Here is a 21,922-nt window from a genome sequence, read left to right as displayed (position 1 = left end):
AAGGTGACTGCTGGCGAAGGGCTCAGTAAAAGCTGAATAAGACCTTTAAGATTTGCCCCCACACTAGTAGATTTAAGCCACAGTTTCCCTTCTCCTCCTTGCTTGTCTATTTTGCAGCCCACTAGGGACCATTGGCCAGCTGGGAGCCAGCAAGCTGATGCCCCTTCCCTTTGATCTGGAAAGGATGGCCATGCACAGAGCTTGTGTTCCCACAATACTATGACAAACACCATGAGCAAGCAGGTCTCTTCACTCTGCCTGGCTAGGGATCGTCCTGCTGCTCTTGTCTTGCATTGTTTTCGTGGTTCCGTGCCACTCCCGAACTAAATTAGCTGCTCCTGATTAGGCAATGAATTGGTTTTCCCCTTGAGCACTTCTTTATTTAATTCTATTGTAAGAGAGAACTCACTAAAGCAGCCCCACCCTTCCCAGGGATGAGTGTTTGCTTCCCTGTCCACAGAGAAGCATCAGTTCAGAGCCAAAACGTGCACCGAAGGGTCCATCTCGTTCTACCAGGACTCCTGTCTGTGCTCCTGCCAGGGAAGTCGGAGCAGGAGAATTGTGGGCCGCGCGTTATCAGTCAGGAGAGCAGAGCAGCTTCCTGCAAATTCTCCCTCCAGACCCATGCCTGGGAGCTGCTTACAGAGTAAGAGCTAGCCTCTCTTTTTAAAGCATGCCTCTTCTTTTTATTTTTCACAGGCAAAATTATCTTTGTAGCTTTGGGCTGGGCTGTTAACAAAGGCAGAGGTTTGTCTGCACTTTTGAAGGTGAGGTGTATTGTTATTAGCAGAGATCAGCATGACTGGGTGGGATCAGCCATGAAAGTCCCAGAAGATTTGGAGTCAGATCAGATGAAAGTTTTGCGGGACACAAAAGCAAGGCAAAATTACTGTGGATCAAGGCCGAGACCTGAGCATTGGGATTTGCGATAGACACTTAAAAAGCCCCAAACCCAACCCACAATAGGGAGGTGGGATCAGAAATTAAAAATGTGGAGAAGGCATTGGGGGATAATGCACATTCAGCTGGAGACATTTGCAAGAGAGAAGATGGAGGCTGCCTAGAGATCCCCATCCAGTGTCCCTGCTACGGACAGACTGTCTGAGAGTAAAACCTGAAGGGAAAGGGAGAGCTCGCCTTGGATCTTGCTGGGTGCAGAAAAAGCTCGTGGCTGCTCAGTGTAGCGTAGTTCTGTGTGGTGCCTTTGAGTAGATACCATGTGTGGAAGGAAGGTATTCCTTCCTTTGAGAGCTTACAGACTAATGGCATCAGCAGCACAGAATCATATCACACTGGACAAATTCTGGGAGCTGGCAGTTGTTATAGCAAGAACCCTTCCTATGGGTTCCGGGAGTGTTTTTCAGGAGGTGCTCTATGACAGTGCTTCTCAACCAGAAGGACGCATACCTGTGGGGGTATGCAAAGGTCTTTCAGGGGGTACATCAACTCATCTAGATACTTGCCTAGTTTTACAACAGGCTACATAAAAAGCACTAGCGAAGTCAGTACAAACCAAAATTTCATTCAGACTATGACTTATTTGTACTGCTCTATATACTATACACTGAAATGTAAGTACAATATTTATATTCCAATTGATTTATTTTATAATTACATGGTAAAAATGAGAAAGTCGGCAATTTGTCAGTAATAGTGTGCTGGGACACTTCTGTATTGTTATGTCTGATTGTATAAGCAAGTCATTTTTAAGTGAGGTGAAACTTGGGGTATGCAAGACAAATCAGCCTCCTGAAAGGGCATAGTAGTCTGGAAAGGTTGAGAACCACTGCTCTGTGGGCAGATGAATCAGCGGCATGTTGTGGGCTGTCCTGTAACCCATCAGGAGACTCCAAGCACGAAACACCAGGAGGAATTTGGTGATTAGATTCACACCCTCAACCATAGGTGAGAGCCAAGGGGCAGAGGTCTCTCGGTTCTGCTTTAAGCAGAGACCACATGCCAGGGACACTCCCCAGAGATACTCCCAGAGAGTGATGACTGCCCACCTTCAAGCAGAGCCATCCCTTAGCGCTGCCTGTTAGCCCGTAGGAGGGCCTGGTGGAGACTGGCGTTACAGCGGAGATGGTGGGTGTCATAAAATTAAAGGGAAGGGTAACCACCTTTCTGTATACAGTGCTATAAAATCCCTCCTGGCCAGAGGCAAAACCCTTTCACCTGTAAAGGGTTAAGAAGCTAAGATAACCTCGCTGGCACCTGACCAAAATGACCAATGAGGAGACAAGATATTTTCAAATCGGGAGGGAGGGAAACAAAGGGTTCGTAAGTCTGTGTGATGCTTTTGCTGGGAACAGATCAAGAATGCAGTCTCAGAAGTTCTGTTAGTTAGTAAGTAATCTAGCTAGAACATGCGTTAGATTTCCTTTTGTTTAATGGCTGGTAAAATAAGCTTTGCTGGATGGAATGTATATTCCTGTTTTTGTGTCTTTTTGTAACTTAAGATTTTGCCTAGAGGGATTCTCTATGTTTTGAATCTGATTACCCTGTAAGGTATTTACCACCCTGATTTTACAGAGGTGATTCTTTTACCTTTTATTTAATTAAAATTCTTCTTTTAAGAACTGGATTGATTTTTCATTGTTCTTAAGCTCCAAGGGTTTGGGTCTGTGTTCACCTGTACAAATTGGTGAGGATTATTATCAAGCCTTCTCCAGGAAAGGGGGTGTAGAGCTTGAGGGGATATTTTGGGGGAAGACATCTCCAAGTGGTCTCTTTCCCTGTTCTTTGTTTAACACGCTTGGTGGTGGCAGCATACTGTTCAATGACAAGGCAAAGTTTGTACCTTGGGGAAGTTTTTAACCTAAGCTGGTAAAAATAAGCTTAGGGGGTCTTTCATGCAGGTCCCCACATCTGTACCTTAGAGTTCAGAGTGGGGAAGGAACCTTGACAGTGGGTCAGCCTCTAGACCCTACAGTCTCCTTCTCCCTGTGGGTTCCTTACAGACCCCACTGCAGATCACTAACAAGTGGGCTATCTAACACCTTAGGAGAAGCCAGGACATTGCCCTTGGTTGTGCTACCCTGGAGCTGATTGAGTTCTTATGGGCCACAAGGACCTTTGCAAATGGTCCCAGAGGCTCAAGCTAAGCCGTGCAGACCCTGATCTTTTCAGGGGAACTGTCCGGAGCAGCACTTAGCTTTAGAGCACATCAGACAGAGAGCCTGTGGGCCGCTGCCCGGCTGCCCGCTGGAGGGAAGGAGAGCTGTGTGGATGCAGCATGCTCAGCCCCAGGTGTGCCTGGCATTACTGTGCTAGCCACGCTCTGCACAGTGCTCCAGGAGGGAGGGCACCAGGCCTAGCCTTCCCCACCTGGGGCAGGGCTGCCTGGTGCAGAACTCTGGGAGGTGACTGTAGGGAGGCCAAAGGGGAAAAGTGTATGGGAAAGGGGAGGAAGTGGGAGGGTAGACCAAGGAGACCTGTAGGCAACATGAGCCCCAACAGAGGTGACTGGCTGGTCCAGGGCAGTCAGCAGAGATGAGTCCAGGCTGCAAAGCTCAGCTATGGAGCGTTTGTTCCAGGGGCCTGCATGGAGCCTGCCTGATACTGGGCAGCTTTGCTCCCTGTCCCAGCTTCTCTCATCGTCCTGGGGGCAAGTTCACGCCAACCCTCCCTCCCGCTGACCTGTGAACCAGGCTCGTCCAGGCCGATTGCTGGGCTATGAGGCCGCCCTCCCCGTGCCGCCTCGAGAGTCACTCTACAAAGGGAAAAAAGACCAAATGGCTGAAAAGAGGAGAAAGACGCCATAACCCTTAACACAGCTCTCTGTCATTCTGATTTCACAAGCAAGGTTACACCACAATCAGCAGTACCCTCTATAGCATAAATACCATAGACTGAGAGGAAGCGGCAGATGTCCAAATCAGGGACATGGAACTTAAGGAAATGTACCAGAAACAAGATATGTTTTCCTCCAGCCTGTGGAAAGAGGAACTAATGGGTTTGTAAACAACCTGCCTATAAGTACCAACCAGGTACAAGCAAATTGCAGAACCAGACAGAGCGAGGAACCTGTCACCAGCTGTAGAATCGAGCGCACAGACGGTGGTAACTATACTCTTAGTCTTTCTGCTGTCTAGTTAACTAATTATTAATAAACCCAATCAAGCTGACTGATGCGAAGGTCTCTTTAATCACTGAATAAATTTGAACCTTACTACAACCATTGTTGGTAACGAATTGGTGGCCCAGACGGGCACCTTGACAGGCAGTAGTGTTTGGTCTGATATGACAGGAATGCTCGGCCTAGTATAGTGGCAGTGGAGAGCTCAGCTGTGACTATCACAAGTCCAGCTATTTAGCACGGGGGTGGGCAAACTACGGCCTGGGGGCCGCATCCGGCCCTTCAGACGTTTTAATTCAGCCCTTGAGCTCCCGCTGGGGAGCGGGGTCTGGGGCTTGCCCTACTCCAGCGCTCCAGCTGGGGAGCAGTGTTGAGGGCTTGCCCTGCTCCGTGCGGCTCCTGCAAGCAGCAGCATGTCCCCCCTCCAGCCCCTATGCTTAGGGGCAGCATGGGGGCTCTGCACACTTCCCCTGCCACAAGCACGCCCCTGCAGCTCCCATTGGCCAGGAACCGCGGCCAATGGGAGCTGCAGGGGTAGCACCCGCCGATGGGGCAGCATGCAGAGCCGCCTGGCTACGCCTCCATGTAGGAGCCAGAGGGGGGACATGCTGTTGCTTCCAGGAGCTACTTGAGGTAGCTACCCGGAGCCTGCACCCCTCACCCCGCCCTACGCCCCAACCCCCTGCCCCAGCCATGATTCCCCTCCTGCCCTCTGAACCCCTCGGTCCCAGCCCAGAGCACCCTCCTGCATCCCCAACCTCTCATCCCCAGCCCCACCCCAAAGCCCGCACCCCCAGCCAGAGCCCTCACCCCGCCCCCGATCCCCAATCTGTGAGCATTCATGGCCCGCCACATACAATTTCCATACCCAGATATGGCCCTCGGGCCAAAAAGTTTGCCCATCCCTGGTCTAGCACACCGCAGTGCACCTAATCCGATCTAAGACCGATCCGTGGGGTCATGTGTGTTCATGGCTTGGTTCGAAAGCTGAGAAGACACCCAAGGTTAAGGAGTTAAGAGAGGGAGCAAAGTGGGGAACTAAAAATGCTGCTTCAGAATATGAATAGTGTAAATTCTGGCTCGGAATGGCCACAAGGAAAGCTCAGGAAATGTCAGATTGATTGTGGTGAGATGAGTGTAAGGAAGTTAAGTTGGCACAAAGAACCTAAGGAGTTGAGATGTGCTTCCCAGGTGGCACAGGAGCAATTCATTGTGGCAAGGTAGGGTGTCCCGGGGATTCGTGTTAAGTGCTGGAAGGAACAGGAGGACTTGAGAGAGCAGGTTCATGATTGAAGGGGACAAACTGCAGCACTGAGTGAGAGAGCTGAGGAGTGTAGAATGCTAAGAAAAGTAAATGAGCAAGGGAAGGAAAAGATGCAAGAATTAACCACAGACACAAACAGACTCAGGTGCTCATTAGGTGAAAGAAAAATTGCAGCTACACAGGTCCAAGAAACACCAGTGATCTACAAGGTAATTGTGGGTGGTTGTCCTGAAGGAGAAACTGAGAAGAACCTAAATGAGAGAAATTATCTGGGGAAATTACCAGTTTGGAATAAAGATCAAATCAGCCTGATGGTAGATCCAGACGACACCCCTAAAAGGAAATTGTAATGTTAACCCTAAAGCAACCAAAATTGCTAGTTTAAAAAGGAAAGCACTATGATTGTAGCAAATTTTAGACTGACCCAAACGATATAGTTGGCTATTGGCTACAAAGCAGGTAAAAATTGCTACTACGCAACTGCATGATTTGGAAATTTGAATGAGCCATAAAATGCTTTTGAAAATTGGCATATTGGTGTGATTGATGCCTCTCACCCCATTTCCTGGGGGCATGGGTGTGCGTGTCCATGGACTCACATGAGCCTGAATTAAGGGAGTGGAAAAAACGGCTCCATTCATTAATTCAAATTAATTCAAAGTTTAAGCAAAAGGTGCTTAACAAGAGATGCAATCAAGTTGTGCGATTGTGAAAGGTTTAAAGGACCTAAATGAACACTCTCTGTCAATAGAACCCTATTTAAAAAGGAAGGTGTATGTGAAATGTATGTGTCAAATAAATTGGCTTTCAAAGGATTCTGCTAAAAATCCATTTGCTTCAATAATTAAAGAGCTAAAATTTTTTATTTTGAACATGTAATGGTAAAGGTGAGACAAGTTAGCCTTGTTAAAGTAAAAATATGTCAAGTAATTCCTGGGATAATTTAAAGTTAAAGGTATTAAGTCCTCAATTGTTGCTGTGCCTTTAAGTTATGATTTTTAGTTCCAAGTCGAAAAGCTGACAGGGGACCCTGAAAAGCAAAAGGCAGCAACATCACTTGGACTCTGGGGCCAGCAGCCAACATGTTGCTGTACAAAGATAAAGAGGAATTGCCTTTCCTGGCAGGCACTGTTAAATGGTTTTGTCTGTGAAAAAATAACTAGACAAGCAGAACTGCTTTTAACCAAGGATTTGGTTTAATGGGCATTAAGAATTGTTGCCCATGGACGCCGGTCCTAAAACATGACAAATGTCAAACAAAGCAATTAATTTTTGAAGTCCTCAAACCTTTGTTTTATATTTAAACAATGGAGCTTGGACTCTGAAGCAGAACACATGTAACTAATATCAGCTGGCTTTGTTGTAGCAATGACACCATGCCTTTGAAATAGATGCCCCTTTAAACAAGGCGATGCCTGATGTAAATGTCAAAACGAAATTAGTAAATGCAAACAGGTGGAAACAAAACCCTATTCACCACCCTTCTAACCTGCAAAAAAGTGCAGGGGGTGAAGAGGATAGGAGAAAAAGTAAAAGGAGGTAAATTGAAGTATTAAGCATATGTATAGACTGCTTTGTTGCTTGCTTATTGGTCATGTGGGCTATTAGTTAAATGTTGTTGGTTTAATAAGTTAATAGATACAGAAGTTGTTATTTTTATCCTCTGTGAAGACAACCCTCATTTCTCCCCATCTCCTCTGGAAAACGTTTCACTTCTGAAACTTTTGTAAGTAACCCTGTTTCCTCTGTTCTTTCTGAACTGCTTCCCGAGATCATGGTGATTTGGCTCCACTGCTTTGTTCTAACCTGTTTATCGGAACCATGGAATATCCTGGGTTCTGACTGTATGGTTTACCAGGGCTGCATTGTTGAGTTAACTAACCATCTTTGTGTGTAGCAACTGGTTGGTCTGTGGCAGGAAATGACCCTGTATGTAACAGTAACTGATTGCCATATCACTGCAGCAGTTCAAAAGGCTGCCTGTTACGATCTGTCAGGTCTTTATAATAAACTCACTCTTTTCAGGATATTGTACAACCTGGGGTTGAAGCAAGAGCCCCAGCCTTGCTCAGCATAAACATGACTGTGAAATAATGCCTGTCATGGTTACTGTTCCAGGTCCTATCCCAATAGCATCCATATGCAGCTGAAAGCATGAATTCCTTACTACAGCTGGGTGTCCACCAACCCTGTGTCTCTATCCTGGGCAAACCTCATTGAATTGTTAAACCCTAAACAACATTGCAAAATGTAAAGCTGAAAAAAACAAACATTCAAAAGGTTTCTACCTGTATCTCCCAAGGATAAGCAGTCAATAAAAATTTATTATCCTCAGAGGGTTTACATAAACTCAAAGGGGTTATATTTTATTTAATTGTTATATTATTTTCCTTTATACTATGTTTAAAAATGTATTGGGATATTAGAATGTATGCTGTGTATAAATGTTTGAAAAAGTTTAATTGATATAACACAAAAATTAACTCTAAAAAGCTAAAACAAAGTGGTCGGGGAAGAAAGCAGTACATTTTTTTCACTTATAGAGTGAGCACCCCTGTCTTTGCAGTCAACCCCCCCGTTTTAGCAATTAACCCTACAAATGCAGGGTCGAATGACTTAGCAACCCCTATAGCAGACACTCCAACAATCTGTGACATGCAGACAGCATACAAATCTGTCATCTTAGTGGTATGGGATCCTCCAATTCCTGAACCAGCCATGCCTGCTACAATGTTGAAGAAATTGCAACTGTCCATTCCCCTTTTGGGGAAGTAAAGGGGACATGCGCGTGAGTGGGGAAGAAGTGGGAGGGTTCCCAGCTTTGAGGATTAGTGGATCTGTAGCCAACATGAGCACCAACAGAGCTGACTAGCAGCTTGTTCCCTGTCCCAGCTTCTCTCATCCTTCTGTGTGCAAGTTCACATTAATGCTCCAGCTTCAGGGCTGTTTAATGCAATCACTTGCTCTGCACTATTTTCAGATATACAGGCACGCAGGGTTAATGAAGGGAACATACAGAAAGGCTGCCCCATACCTGTGGTAGCTTTAGAGACTGTTTCTAGGGGCTAAAACAGGTGACTGGGAGCCAGGACTCCTGAGTTCTTTTCCCAGCTCTGTTGCTGGTTCACTGGGTAACGTTGGGCAAGTCCCTTCCCCTTTCTTTGCCTTAATTTCCTTATGTGCAAATTAGGGATAATGACATTGACCGATTTCCTGGAGGGTTGTGACAGGTGCAGTTTAGTTTAGTGAGGATTGGTACATGCCTCCTCTGCCAGTAGGCTGTGCACATCACAAGCCACCCCCCGCCCCATCATTCCAGCCCAGCCAGCACCCACAGGCGGCATCCTGCTCCTTGCCAATACACTAACCTCTCCACTGATCCCTACAGACGCTGTGTCCCTTCTTGCCTGCAGGATGGGGGCCACGAGGCTGGCACTGGCCTTGCTGTCCCTGGCCTACCTGCTGTGCACAGCCGCCGCGCTGAGAATCTGTGCTTTCAACATCAAGAACTTTGGAGACAGCAAGCTGTCTGACGAGACAACCGCGGGCATCATTGTGAAAGTGAGTGCTCCAGGCTGCCTGGGGTTGCGGCTTGGTGGTGCTGGCTCTGGGGCCAGCTCAGGAACTCAGCAGCAACCAGGGATGGTTTGTGTTCGCAAAGTTTTAAAAGGGCCCCATCTCGGGGATGACAGCAGGCACGTCCCAGGGGCAGAAAGGGGATCGGTACCCACTGTCCAGAGGATTGGGGGTTCATTCAGGGGGTCACTCTCTGCTGGGGAATGGGTGTGGATTCAGGCTGATCACACTCACTCCCCACACCCTGCTGCCTTGGGACTCAGCTCCCCCCGCCCTAGGATGACCAAATGTCCCAATTTTATAGGAACAGTCCTGATATTTGCAGCTTTCTTATGTAGGTGCCTATTACCCCCACCCCCGGCCCCATTTTTCACACTTGCTGCCTGGTCACCCTACGCCCCACTCACCCAGGGCATGGTCTCCGCGGGGGGTGCGGGGGGTTGGTGGCCCTCACCAGCTCCCCACTGGCAGAGGAGGACACATTAGTCAGGCTAGTGGCTGGGATGGGCAGCCCCTACAGTCCCTGCCCCTGCCCCGTGTGTCATCATTCACACCAGGTGTGAATGATGCTAGGTAACGGGGGGAACTCGCTGCCAGGGCAGGGCAGTGGGGACCTCCCATTTACTCCGGGCAGGCTCCACTGGTGACACTTGCCCTGCTGGGGGGTCGTTCAGGGCAGATGAGGCAGAGCGGCTGCTGGGATCCGGGATCTCCCGCTGGAGACAGGCAGGGAGCTGGTATCCCAGGGCCTTGCTTGGTTCTAGCCCGTTAAAGGGGCTGTTGCCGGCACCCAGTGCCGAGAGGCAAAACAACAGCAGAGGTTGGTTTGCTACCCGGTGTGCTTCACCCAATAATCACAACGGGGTGGAGAAGCAGAAAAGTTTATTTGCAGCTGCAAAAAGGTACAGGGAGAATAGAATCTCAGATCCTGCACCCAGAGCAGGAAGTTACACAGGCTTTTATACATCCTTTCTTCAGCATACTTATCCAATAGCAAGCTGCCCTAAGTATCCATATAGCCAGCCAATCCAGTTACCAGCTAGTTCCCTTGTTTTTTGTATCATTTGTTAAACTATACATAAAGCAGCTTTATTCAGCATTGTTCTTCCATATCTGCCCTGTTTGGCCTTGTTTAGTTTCAGGCAGTCTGACTCTGCAACATATTGTTGCAGATCCTCAGCATAACTGCTGTGTGTGCCTCCAGGCGGGGGGGCCAAGGACACTTGGGCCTAGTACGCAGAGCTGCTGCGAGTGCCTCCAGGCGGGAGAGGGGGGCCAAGGACAGTTGGGCCTAGTGCGACGGCTGGGGGAGCAAACAGGGCAGGAACGTTAAAGCGCCGCAGGGTCCTTTGCCGCGGCAGCGCTTTAACGTTGCTGCCCCTTCCCCATCGGTGGCCCGGCCGGTCCGGACCCGACCAGCCGGGCCCCCGACGTGGGAGGCAAAAGGGGCAGGGATGTTAAACCGCTGCCGTGGCAGCGCTTTGATGTGGGCTGGGTACGGGCCAGTGCGGTTCTTACCGGTACGCCGTACCGGCCCCTACCGGCTCCCTTTCGCCCCTGAGTGGCAGGGAAGAAAAGAGGCCGGGGATGCCGGGGCTCAGCAGCCAGGGACATTGGCACCTCCCTGAGCCCGGTGCGCCCCTCCCCCATTCCTCCCTCACACCGGGACAGATGCCACTCAGCTAGTCACCCTAGGAAATGGCTGGAGGTTGCCAGGGCCACCCCAGCCTGGCAGCGGGATGGGCCTTTCCAAGTGCCCTTGCTCAGAGCCCAAGCCAGCTCAGCGGCTGCAGGGTTGGCTGGCCCGGCCATTCCTCTGGTGCCAAACCCAGCCCATGGCCTGCAGACACGGCCCCTCTGCCTCCCTGCCCCCCTCACGGCTAGGAGAAAAGAGACCCACCAACAAGGCGTCCCCGGCTCTGAACACCGGGGAATCCAAATAGCACTGAGCCAGGAGGTGCCCGGGCTGTGGGCTGGCTGGGTGCACTGCAATTGCACCCTGCCCAGGGCTGTTTGCAGTCCTATAGCATGACAGGCAGGCTCAGCTGCCTCCTCTCTGGAAAGGGTGCAGCTTTCGAGCCAGAAGAGAGGCACCGCCATTCCTGCGCTCACCTCCGTGGGAAGCCAGAGAGATGGGCCCAACCCAGGCCAAATCTGGGCCGGGACTCCTGACTGCAGTGCTCTGTGCTCCTACACGGAGGCTGGGTTCTGGTGTGTGGAGCCGGCCCAGGTAGAGACAGGATCCGCTGTGACCCAGGCCACAGGCCGCTGGAGCAGGACCTGACTTTTGCTGCACGGTGCCCCCTCCTTGTCTCTTAGCTCTGAGGGGACGCTGTGGCTGTGCGTCAAGAGGCTCTTCACTGTTCTGTGACCTCAGGCAAGTCCCTTCCCCACTCCGTGCTCTGGAGAGCCTGGCAGGGCACAGGCACCAGCTACTACCTTGATTCCCCAGATTGCAGAGTCGGGGGGTTCCATCTGTCCCTCAGTGGGGTTCCAGCGCTGTCCGTGAGGCTGGCCCATTGCACACGTACAATTCGAGTGGCACTGGAGCCGCCTTCGTCCCTCTCTGGGGCTGTGTATCGCACCATGCCGGTGTCCACTGACCGCAGGGCCCAGCGCTCTGCACCCAGCCCACAGCCAGTGCACGTCAGGGCAGGGAACAGAGCTGCCCCTCCAGCCCTCCCTGCCGTTTGCTCCCAGCTGTGCGCTGACAACTGCCCCCATGCCGCCCGCAGATCCTGTCGCGGTACGACATCGCCCTGGTGCAGGAGGTGCGGGATGCCGATCTCAGCGCCGTGACCAACCTCCTAGACCAGCTCAACAGGTAACCTCCGGAGTAGGTGGCAGGGACATGTCTCAGTCCCCATTAGTGATTGTGACCGAATCCAACGGAGGTCACTCAGTTAGGGTGAACTGCAAAGAATGGGACAGACAATCCCCAAAGCTGGGGGATATTCCAATACTTAGATTTACCAAACCAGCACAAAACTGCTTCTATAATATCTCACTGGTTACCCAGGAGTCAATAACACAGTTCCCTTAAAGCAACCCAGTCTCAGGCCTCCACCCAGAAACCCAAGTAAGATATGATGAAGATTACTGAAAATCTTATTCATCATATAAGAAAGATCTACCAATCCCAAAGGATCGGACACATTACCTCCCAGGTTAATGAATATTTCAGATCTTACCAAATACACACTACAGCCAATTCTTATTATAAACTCAATTTTTTTTAAAAAAAGAAAAGAGAGAGTATTTGTAGTTGTAAAGAGTTCTTTCAGAATTAGTTCATAGGTTATAGTTCAATGTTTATATTCAGGGTGTTCCAGCTTAGGACTGGGATCTCAGTCTTATGACTTAAGCTTCCCCTGCATGAAGCATCAAGCACGTCAGAGATAAAAAGGATTGGGACCCAAGGCATCTTTATACAGTTTCAGGCCTTCTTGTGATAGCTCAGAGTCTTAGGTGAACAATAGACACTCATGGGGACTTTGAAGTGGATCCATTTCCTAAGCATCGCTGGTAATTATCTACACAGATTAACATAAGGCAGTTGCCCGTTTTCCATCATTCTCAGGTGATTTGCTATAAATTTCAAAGCGAGATGAACACAGTGATAACCTATGTTTACAGGTTTCAGAGTGGTAGCCGTGTTAGTCTGTATTAGCAAAAAGAGTCTCTAAGGTGCCACAAGTACTCCTATGTTTACAGTTCAATTAAATGTTAATATTCCCTTTGGATCTCTGAATCAATAGCTATAGTGACAGACAGGAACTGTCTGTTTACATGGCTAACATTTACAAGATATAAGTACACACATACAATTACCATCACCTCCAATTCTCTAACAATACAGGTTTGCATTTCAAAGTTCTAGCTTATCTAGTATGGAGTGGCCCTAATTACCATTCACACGTCTCTAATGGTTGACTCTGTATCATTTATCCTGAAGGATCCTTACCCTTTCTGGCCATACATCACACTTTGTATAAGATTTGTTGCAATTATATAACAGTGGTAGCAACAATGATTTGCATGGTCATATTTTAAATTAGACAATTCACAGTGATAAACGAGGCCACAGAGCAGTCACCAGGCAAAGGGGCCGGCTCCAGGCTTCAGGGTCTGGGAGGCCGAATCCAGCCTTGTCAGCACGAGATCCTCAGCTGGACGGGGCCACATATCTGTGCATAGGGCTGTGTCAGTGTCAGGAAGGGACTCATGCGCTGCGCAGCAGCAGATGGCACGTAACCATGTGTCCTTGGCTCGACAGCGAGAGAGTCTCCTTCAGCTCCCGTGGTCAGTGGGCGCACAGAGAGTGCAGTCTGGAGATCAGCAGGTGAAAGGTGCGAGCACAGGGCGAAGGAGCATTGTGGGCTGGCTAATTAGCTGGTGTCTGTAGGGAGAAGATCTGAGTGCCATGTAAGTGACTAGTGCCAGGACCCGCCTCTGCCCCATATAAAGAGCAGGGCAAAGGGGAGCAGAGGGAGAGTAAAGTGGGGAATGGCTCGGGGGGGACGGGAAGTGTTTTTCTGGCAGGTCCACGCACAGGACCTGGCTCCCTTGGCACTCCCGCTGGGTACATTGGAGGCACCCCACTTACACTGTTGGAGTGGGAGGCTCAGAGCTGAGGCCAGCCTGTGAGGTCATCACTGCTGTTCTCCTTTGTGTCCCCCCGCAGTGCGTCGAAGCATCAGTACAGCTATGAGATCAGCGAGCCTCTGGGTCGGGAGAACTACAAGGAGATGTACCTCTTCATTTACAGGTAACAGCGTTCATGGAAGAGGCTGGATCAGCAGCTGCCAGCCTGGAGACAGGCCTGGCTTGCCTCCCCCTGTGTACATCAGCAGCAACTCCTGGGGAACCTGACCCACGGCATCTGTGGTGCTCCTGACCCCACACAGAGTGGCTCCTTCACACCTCCTCTCAGGCCCCTTTTAAGCTGGCAGCGTGGTGTAGAGGGGTCTTAGTTTAAACAAGAATGAGGGCCACAGTGTTTGGGCACAAGGCAATCTCTTGGTCTAGGGGGAGTGAGGGCTGGGATCTGGGGGTCAGAGCTAAGGCCCTTTGCATCACAGTAGCTGTGTATTTACATGCTTCTAAACACGTCTGTTGGGCAGCATGTCCCACATGCGGCATTTCCTGCCTGGACGATATTTGCTTGGCGGGTGTCATGGGACAAGCACCCCGCATCCCCTCTTGGGGCAGGGTGAGGGTTGTTATTTCCCCGCAGCTGAGTTTGTACGATCACCCCTTGTCTTGGGACAGCGTAACCTAGGGGTAAAAATCAATATGAGTGCCCTCCCTCAGGGCTGCATGGCCCAACGGCCAGAGTCAGTATAACTGCCCTCTCCTTCAGGCCTGTGGGGCCTAATGGCCAGTCAGGGGAATGGGCCACCATCAGGGTGGGTGGCAACCATGTAGGGGGACCTGGTCCCTCCCTGCTCCATCGGGTCCCCGCTCAGTGCCAAGTATGTTTGCCACTTAGTCAGCAGGAACACTGCCATCTGAAACACACTGACACCATCCAACACATTGACTAATGCCCCCTGAGCTCCTTCCTACGCTGTCTAGGTGCAATGGTTCTGGCATCTCCAAGATATTTGGGCTCCTCAGCCTATGCGGCTCTCAGTAGCTCTGTCGCTCCTTGGGCATCTGCAGGAGCTTGGGCATTCACCTGGGTCTCAGGCTAAATCTTTTGTGGACCCCTTAGACATAGTCCCTGGACCCCCAGGGGTCCGCAGACCACAGGTTGAGAATCATGGCTCTAGAGGACATTGGTATCGGGCTGTATCCGAGCAGTCCCGATGTGTTAAAACCCCTGAGTCAAACAACAGACAACAGCATCATGAACAAACCTTATAGTGAACCATTGCTGCCTGATGCTCTCAGCACCCTGGGGCTGGCTTGGCACGGAGCTCTGACATGGACCAAAGGGACCCTGCTGCCCCCAGGCCACCCCACTGCGTTCCAACAGCTGAACAAATGAACGAATGAACAATGGGCCAGAGCCACAGTTGGTATTGACGGGGGCAGCGCTGTCAAGGGCCGTGGAGCTATATCAACCGACACCAGCTGAGGATCTGGCCCATTGCCTCAGGACCAATTTCTCCTGTGTTGACAAGGAAGCTCTCAGCACTGAGGAGCTGTAGCAGCAGGTGATCCACTGGGCATGAGACCTCTGCCTTCTGGTGACCCGTTAGGCTGGAGATGTACTGACAAAGCTGCATTGTAATAGCTGGGGACGGGGACGCTACAGGCTGGGATTGAGGGGCACCGGCAGAGCTGTGGGTGGGGAGCCCAGGGCTAGGAAGGTAGGGGGCTGTGGGTCAGGATTGAGGGGTGCTGGCAGAGCTGTGGGTGGGGAGCGCAGGGCTGGGACAGTAGGGGGCTGTGGGTCAGGACTGAGGGGTGGGGAGCTCCTACCAAGCCAAACCCTCTGGCATGAACAGCTGGAGCCCCCTTCCTGTCCTCTTACTGACTCTCTTCCCTCCCTGCTGTTTCCCCCCAGGGAGCAGACGGTGTCTGTAGTGGCCACGTACCAGTATCCAGACCCAAGCAACATCTTCAGTCGGGAGCCCTTCATTGTAAAGTTCTCATCCCCCAACTCGAGTAAGCAGAGCCCACTGGCAGGAGTGACCCCAACCCCCGCCCAGCCCCATGCAGGGCCCTGCTCCCAGTTTGCAGCACCCTGAAGCTCAAGTCACCAACCAGAGACTCAGAGCAGCTGTGAGCCCCACTGAGCTGGAGCAGGCTGGCGAGCCACATCCTCGAGTAGAGTGAATGTCTGGGCAGGAGTGGGCTTGTGCGCTGTGCTGAGGGGGTGACATATTCATGGCCCCAGGACGGGTGCATTGTCACTGCTTCCAGCAGGGAGGGACCCGGCCCTCCTGCTCTGGGCTTAGGCCCTGGTGCTGGAGGGCAGGGAGACTCTGCTACGTCTGAGAAGTGTGGCTGTGGGGGTCCGAGGGTACCAGCTCATACAGTACGCAGGGGACTGAACCCTGCAGTCACATTCAGCTACAACCCAGTGTATGTGCATAGCGAGAGCTGCACAGGAGGGATGTGACGAGATGCTCGGATCTCCACCCTGGATTCCCCATTCTCACCCACCCAGGGGGGCATGGGGCTCTGGCTATGTTGGCTAATAGGGGACAGGACACTCATAGATGTAGACCAGGGGAGGGCAAACTACGGCCCGTGGGGATTTCCAGCCCCATGGCACAGCGGGGCTAAGCAGGCTCCCTGCCTGCCCTGTCCCAGCACTGCTCCTGGAAGCGGCTGGCCCCAAGTCTCTGTGGCCCCAGGGGTGGGGGCAGAGGGCTCCGTGCGCTGCCCTTGCCTACAGGCACCACCCACCGCAGCTCCCATTGCCCAGGAATGGGGAACCGTGGTCAATGGGAGCTTCGGGGGTGGTACCCGCAGGCGAGGGCAGTGCGTGGCGGAGCTGCCTGCCCCAGCCCACCCCCAGGAGCCACTGCTGGACATGCTGGCCACTTCCGGGAACGGCACAGGGCCAGGGCAGGCAGGCAGCCTGCTTTAGCCCCACTGCACGCCACTGCCACCCCAGAGCCGCTCAAGGTAAGCAGCACCGGGCCAGAGCCCGCACCCCTCCTGCACCCTGCACTCCAACCCCCTGCCCTAAGCCCCATAACCCCCTGCCTTGAGCCCCCTGCCCTGAGCCCCCTCCTGCGCTCCACAGCTCCTCCTGCCTTGAGCCCCCAACCTCCTGCCCTGAGCCCCCTCCTGCACTCTGCATCCCCTCCTGAACCCCAACCCCTTGCCCTGAGCCCCTGCATACCACACCCCCTCCCACACCCTGCACTCCCTCCCGCACCCCAACCCCCTGCTCCAGCTCTACATTCATGGCCCTGCATGCAATTTCCCCACCCAGATGTGGCCCTTGGGTGAAAAGTTTTCCCACCCCTGATATAGACGAAGGGAGAGAGCTGAACATGTCCCCTGGGCGGGGGCACTCTTGTCCCCACTAGGTCAGGGCGCCCCAGGGCAGTGCTACTGGAGGTGTTACTGAAGCTGACGGACAAACCTTATGGTTCAGGACTGTGTGTGTTCACGCACGTGTGTATGGTGGCTCTGTGTGTGTGTGTGCACGCATGTATATGATGGCTCTGAGTGTGTGCACACGTGTGTTGGCTCAGTGTGTGTATGATGGCTGGGTGTGTATGAGTATGAGATGGCTGGGTGTCTGCGTGTGAAAGCTCTGCGTGTGTGCGAGATGGCTCTGTGTGTGTGTGTGTGCGATGGCTGGGGGGTGTGGGTGTGGGTGTGTGAGAGAGAGAGATGGCTGGCTGGGTGTGTGCACGTGTGTGATGGTTGGGTGTGTGTGAGCATGAGATGGCTGTGTGTGTGATGACTGTGTGTGTTTGTGAGAGCTTTGCATGTGTTGTGAGAGATGGCTCTCTGTGTGCATGTGTGTGATCACTCTGTAACTTGTGTCTCTGGCAGAGGTGCAGGAGTTCGTGCTGGTGCCCCTCCATACGGCCCCCAGCGAGGCTGTGGCAGAGATCGACGCCCTCTACGATGTCTACTTAGATGTCATCGACAAGTGGGGGACTGACGTAAGCAGAAGTATCTGGGTGCAAACCTAGCCCTGTGTGAATGTACAACGGGGCTTTAGATTCACAGCTGTTATGGCCAGAAGGGCCTGTTCTGACCATCCAGTCTGAGCTCCTGCATCGTCCAGGCTAGAGAACCCAGCTCCCTCTCCCCCTTGCTTAGAGCTGGGTTGGTATTAACTCTACAGTTCCTGTGGAACCCACAGCGTCCATCGGCTGCTGCCTCTGGGCCACCACGCTAGCTAGGAAGGAGCCAGCTGCACAGGCAATCAGCTGAAATCTCATTCCCAGAGGAGCTGGCCGGGATGCTCCATGGTCTGGAGTGTGCTCCCAGACAACTCCAGGGTGATGCTGGCATAGTTCCACTGACAGCAGCGTGACATACCCCCAGTGTAAATAGCCGTCTGTGTCTCCGGCTCTGTGGGATGGTGGCTAAATGCCACGAAAATGCCCACATTTCTCTGACGCAGATCACGTGCCGTCACCACCTCCTGCAGGCCTGGCTCTGTGGGGCATGGACCGGGCAGTTTATGGACAGACTTGGAGCTCCCCTGATTCCAGGTGGCTGCTCCTGCAGGGACAGCCTCTGCTGGCAGAGTGTAAGAGCTCTGTGCTTAGTGCCTGGTCCTGCATCAGTAGCACGTCTCCGGGAGGTTGGTGGCTGGCAAAATGCCTTTTTGATGGAAAATGCGGTTTCTGCAAAATCAACATTTTCTTTGGGGAAAATGTTTATGGAAAAATGTTGATTTTCCTGCAGGAAAAGGGAAACGAACTATCTGATGTAGGGTCATGTCGACCCGAAGCACAGGGTTGTTGAATGGCATCAAAACATTTCATTTTGAGGAGGTCTGGCAGTGAAGCATCTGCCAATTCTGCAGCAGGGCCTCATTACCCATTCTCCCCATGGGATCTCTGGATGGACTACATCTCCCATGATACACCACAGTCTCCCCTCGAGATGTAGTCTGGTCAGGGAACATGGCTCAGTGGGTGAATGGGGGCATAAGGCACCTGGACTACAACTCCCATGAGGCAATGCAGCAGCTTCGGCACATGGCTTTTAACAGCTGACCCAAAACAAAAGGTTTAGACCTTTCCAAATCAAACCTTTCTACTCTGGGTAAAACTTTGATATTTTGACTTTTCGTCCCAATTCAAGACAAAACCAAACAGTGAAATTTCAGCCTTTCCCCAGGATGCAAATTCTGCTTTTCACTCAGTCCTCACCGCACAGTCCAAAGGGTGCTCAGGCACTGACTGCGTCTCTCTCATGCCCGGTCCCAGTGCCTGCCAGTACCGAACACACAGCCCATTCACGCCATTCCTTCTGTAGAATATCATGTTCCTTGGAGACTTCAACGCCGACTGCTCCTACGTCAAGAACGGGGACTGGGGGTCCATCCGCCTGCGCACCAGCGAGGTGTTCGAGTGGCTCATCCCTGACAGTGCAGACACCACCATTGGGAAGTCAGACTGCGCCTACGACCGGTGAGACGCCGCCTTTCCGAGCGTCACAATGGGCAGGCCTCTCTTGGCAAGCATGGCGCAGCCCTGGGGCCTGAACATTCCTCCGGCCCTGCAGGGAGAGACCCCGGCTCCCGGCACAGGCAGAGACCCACCTACAGATGCAGGAGATTTCCAAGGGTTCCCTCTGTATTTCCTGGTGGGCTATTAACAAGTCTCAGAAAAGGTGGAGTAACTTTGGCCTGTCAGGAGAATGGCTGTGTGTGGGAGGGTGCGTGCATGCCTACTGGGGGAAGCGTTGGCTGAAGCCAGCAGTCCGATCGTGTGGGCAACATGAGCGCAGCACAGAGGACATGAGAGTGAATGAAGCTGCTGACGGCGATCCTCCGTCTGGGGGATCCACAGAGCAGTTGTGATTCAGGACTCACAGGGCACTCTGCTTGCTGCCTGTGCCTTCATTCCCTCTTGTGGCTGAACTAGGAGAGCTTCAGCGAAAGCCTTGGGTGGGGGCTTCTTTGCCTAGGTCTTAGCTCTTGTTTTTCATCAGAGACCCACTCTCGGAGGCCTGGCACAGACAATGGCAGATGGCATTTGGTGTCGGGGAAAAGGGCTGAAGACTAGCCCAGCACTGATACTAACCCCAGATCCTCGGAGTTGGGATTTTTCCTTGCTGTGTTTGAATCTGAAATGAAAGCCCCTGGAAAGTGCAGGGGTTTAACCCCGAGTCTTGTGTTGTCATGTTCCAGGATTGTGGTGTGCGGCCCCAAGCTGAAGAAAAGCATCAAGCCCAAGTCTGCTGATGTCTATGATTTCCAACACGCTTTCAAACTGGAGGAAGCCGAGGTGTGGTGGGCTGAAACTGAGAGCAAACATTTAATTCCTTTAGACAGCGAAGCTCTTCCTGCTTGTTAAATTCCGGGGTAGACCCCTGGCTGTGCGGGACAGTCATACTAGGGACATCCTTAAGAACCAGACAGGGCCTCTGGCCAGATCCAAGCATCCTCGTTTATAAAACATTTTGAAAAAATGACAGGGATGTCTGCAACTCTGCCAGGAAAAGGTGAGCTCTCAAGGCTTTATGACTGGGAGTTTTGGATGCCTGTAGCACTCACAAGTGATGAAGCAAACAGGTCACTGATGACCTCCATAAACCACAGCTTCCCACCCTCCTCTGTGTGCACTCCATCAGCATCCAAGGGTTGTCACAAAGGTGGTGGGAACTATTTTTTACGTCCCTTCGTGGGTAGGTGTCTTTAGTGGCCAGGAGTCCATAGCTATATAGGGCACCAAGGATAAAGAAAACAATAACTCATGCATTTAAAACTTCTCTAAACGAGCTCTTCTCTCCCTAGAAACCTACAGCTTTAAAGTCAAGGGTGCCAGGCCCTTCCCCTAGAAAACTCCAGCTTGGGGACAGTTCTAGCTCTGTAAGGCTAAGGGAGAGCTTCACCCTTTCTGAGACCCAGCTGGGGACATTGCCAGTCTTGAGGTTGGGCAAGGGAAAGGCCCCTGGGAAGGTTACCCGCTGCACATGTAGCCAGGTGGATCTAAGCTGGTGGAGCTGTTACACTGTGTCCCCACTTGCTGTTCCCATGCAGGCCCTGGCTGTCAGCGACCATTTCCCGGTAGAGGTGACGCTGAAGGCTCACTGAAGCTCCAGGCTGCCTTCACCAGCACCTGCTCAGAATCCTCTCCCTCTGCAGCAGTGGAGCGTGGCTGCCCAGCCCCACCAACTGTAACTATCATCCCGAAAGGACCCTCAGCACCAGCATTGGCCATCCCTGCAGGACAACATCGTTGGCCGAACCAGCCCTCCTCGTACAGCCAGGGTTTAAGTCAATGCCACGTTAGCAAAAGATGCCGGCGTGGCAGCCCTGATGCCTGAGGTCCTAAGTCACAGGACAGCCAATACAAGCAGCTGGCAGGCCCATCTGCCACCCATCACAGCCTGGCTCTGCAGCAGCCCAGTTGTAAGTGGGGTTCAATCTACCAGGCCCATTCAGCCCTTGGCAGCACCCTCCATCTATCAGAGCACAATGACCTTCAGCTACTATGAACCTGAGCTGGATTCCAACTGCAGTCTGATTTCCAAACAATACTTGCCTGGAAGGATGCATTTGGTCCCAGGGTTTCCTTATCCAAAATTACTGTATGTGTAAACACTGTAACTTGTGGCCTCAGGTGAAGGGAAATGACCCCTTTGCCTGTAGCCACCTGTTAGGATACAGATATTCAGGCGTCTGTCTGTCAAGGCCTGTACTCTAAGAATTTAGGTGTATTCTTATCACTTGGCTAGTTAGAGGTATAAAAGAAAGAATCAAAATCACTGTCTGCCGGTGTAAGGTCCTTCTCTTACTGTGACAGTCCCAGGTCCTGTTCTTAGGCTAAGGCCTTTGGCTAACCAACAGAGGCAGCCATAAGCTGGGAAGCGAATGGTCACATCCTCACATTCCAACCTAGTCACATTGAAATAAGGTGCTATTGGGCTGTTAGGAATACAATCCTGCCCTGATAGTGCCTATCGCCTCCAGAGAAAGGGAAGTGCCTAGAAGATGTAAAAGGAAACTTAGTTTGATAGCATCCTGTCTGGCAAGAACTCACTTATCAATAGCTGGGATGTGAAATCCTCACTTCTGTATTGTTTTGCCATTATAGTTCCCACTTTGCTATTGTTTGTCTGTATAATCTCTGTCTGGTTCTGTGATTGTTCCTGTCTGCTGTATAATTAATTTTGCTGGGTGTAAACTAATTAAGGTGGTGGGATATAACTGGTTACATAATCATGTTACAATATGTTAGGACTGGTTAGTTAAATTTCAGGAAAATGATTGGTTAAGATATAGCTAAGCAGAACTCGAGTTTTACTATATAGTCTGCAGTCAATCAGGAAGTGGGGTGGGTGGGTGTGGGGAAGAGGGAAATGGGAACAGGGAATGGGGGTGGGGAAATTGGAATCATGTT

The 21,922-nt window shown here is 51.6% G+C and overlaps 1 protein-coding gene across 4 annotated transcripts; it reads left to right on the top strand.

Moving 5' to 3' along the window:
• The first annotated feature begins 497 nt into the window (after positions 1-497).
• Positions 498-21,871, top strand: DNASE1L2 (deoxyribonuclease 1 like 2). 4 transcript variants are annotated; one of them, XM_075132840.1, is made up of 9 exons: positions 498-646; positions 8,731-8,903; positions 11,654-11,742; positions 13,603-13,686; positions 15,433-15,533; positions 17,388-17,500; positions 18,831-18,985; positions 19,708-19,804; positions 20,560-21,871. In XM_075132840.1, the coding sequence occupies exons 1-9, from the start codon at positions 625-627 to the stop codon at positions 20,611-20,613; spliced, it is 888 nt and encodes a 295-aa protein (XP_074988941.1). In that variant the 5' UTR covers positions 498-624; the 3' UTR covers positions 20,614-21,871. The 4 variants fall into 4 exon arrangements, with proteins under 4 accessions (XP_074988941.1, XP_048723689.1, XP_048723690.1 ...); XM_048867732.2 differs by lacking the exon at positions 498-646 and adding an exon at positions 4,009-4,062 and having other exon boundaries at positions 20,560-21,870; XM_048867733.2 differs by lacking the exon at positions 498-646 and adding an exon at positions 4,012-4,062 and having other exon boundaries at positions 8,756-8,903; positions 20,560-21,870.
• The last annotated feature ends 51 nt before the right edge of the window (positions 21,872-21,922 follow it).

Source organism: Caretta caretta, chromosome 10, assembly GCF_965140235.1.
Source record: "Caretta caretta isolate rCarCar2 chromosome 10, rCarCar1.hap1, whole genome shotgun sequence".
Taxonomy (NCBI): domain Eukaryota; kingdom Metazoa; phylum Chordata; order Testudines; family Cheloniidae; genus Caretta; species Caretta caretta.
This window is presented reverse-complemented; position numbering and strand designations above follow the sequence as displayed.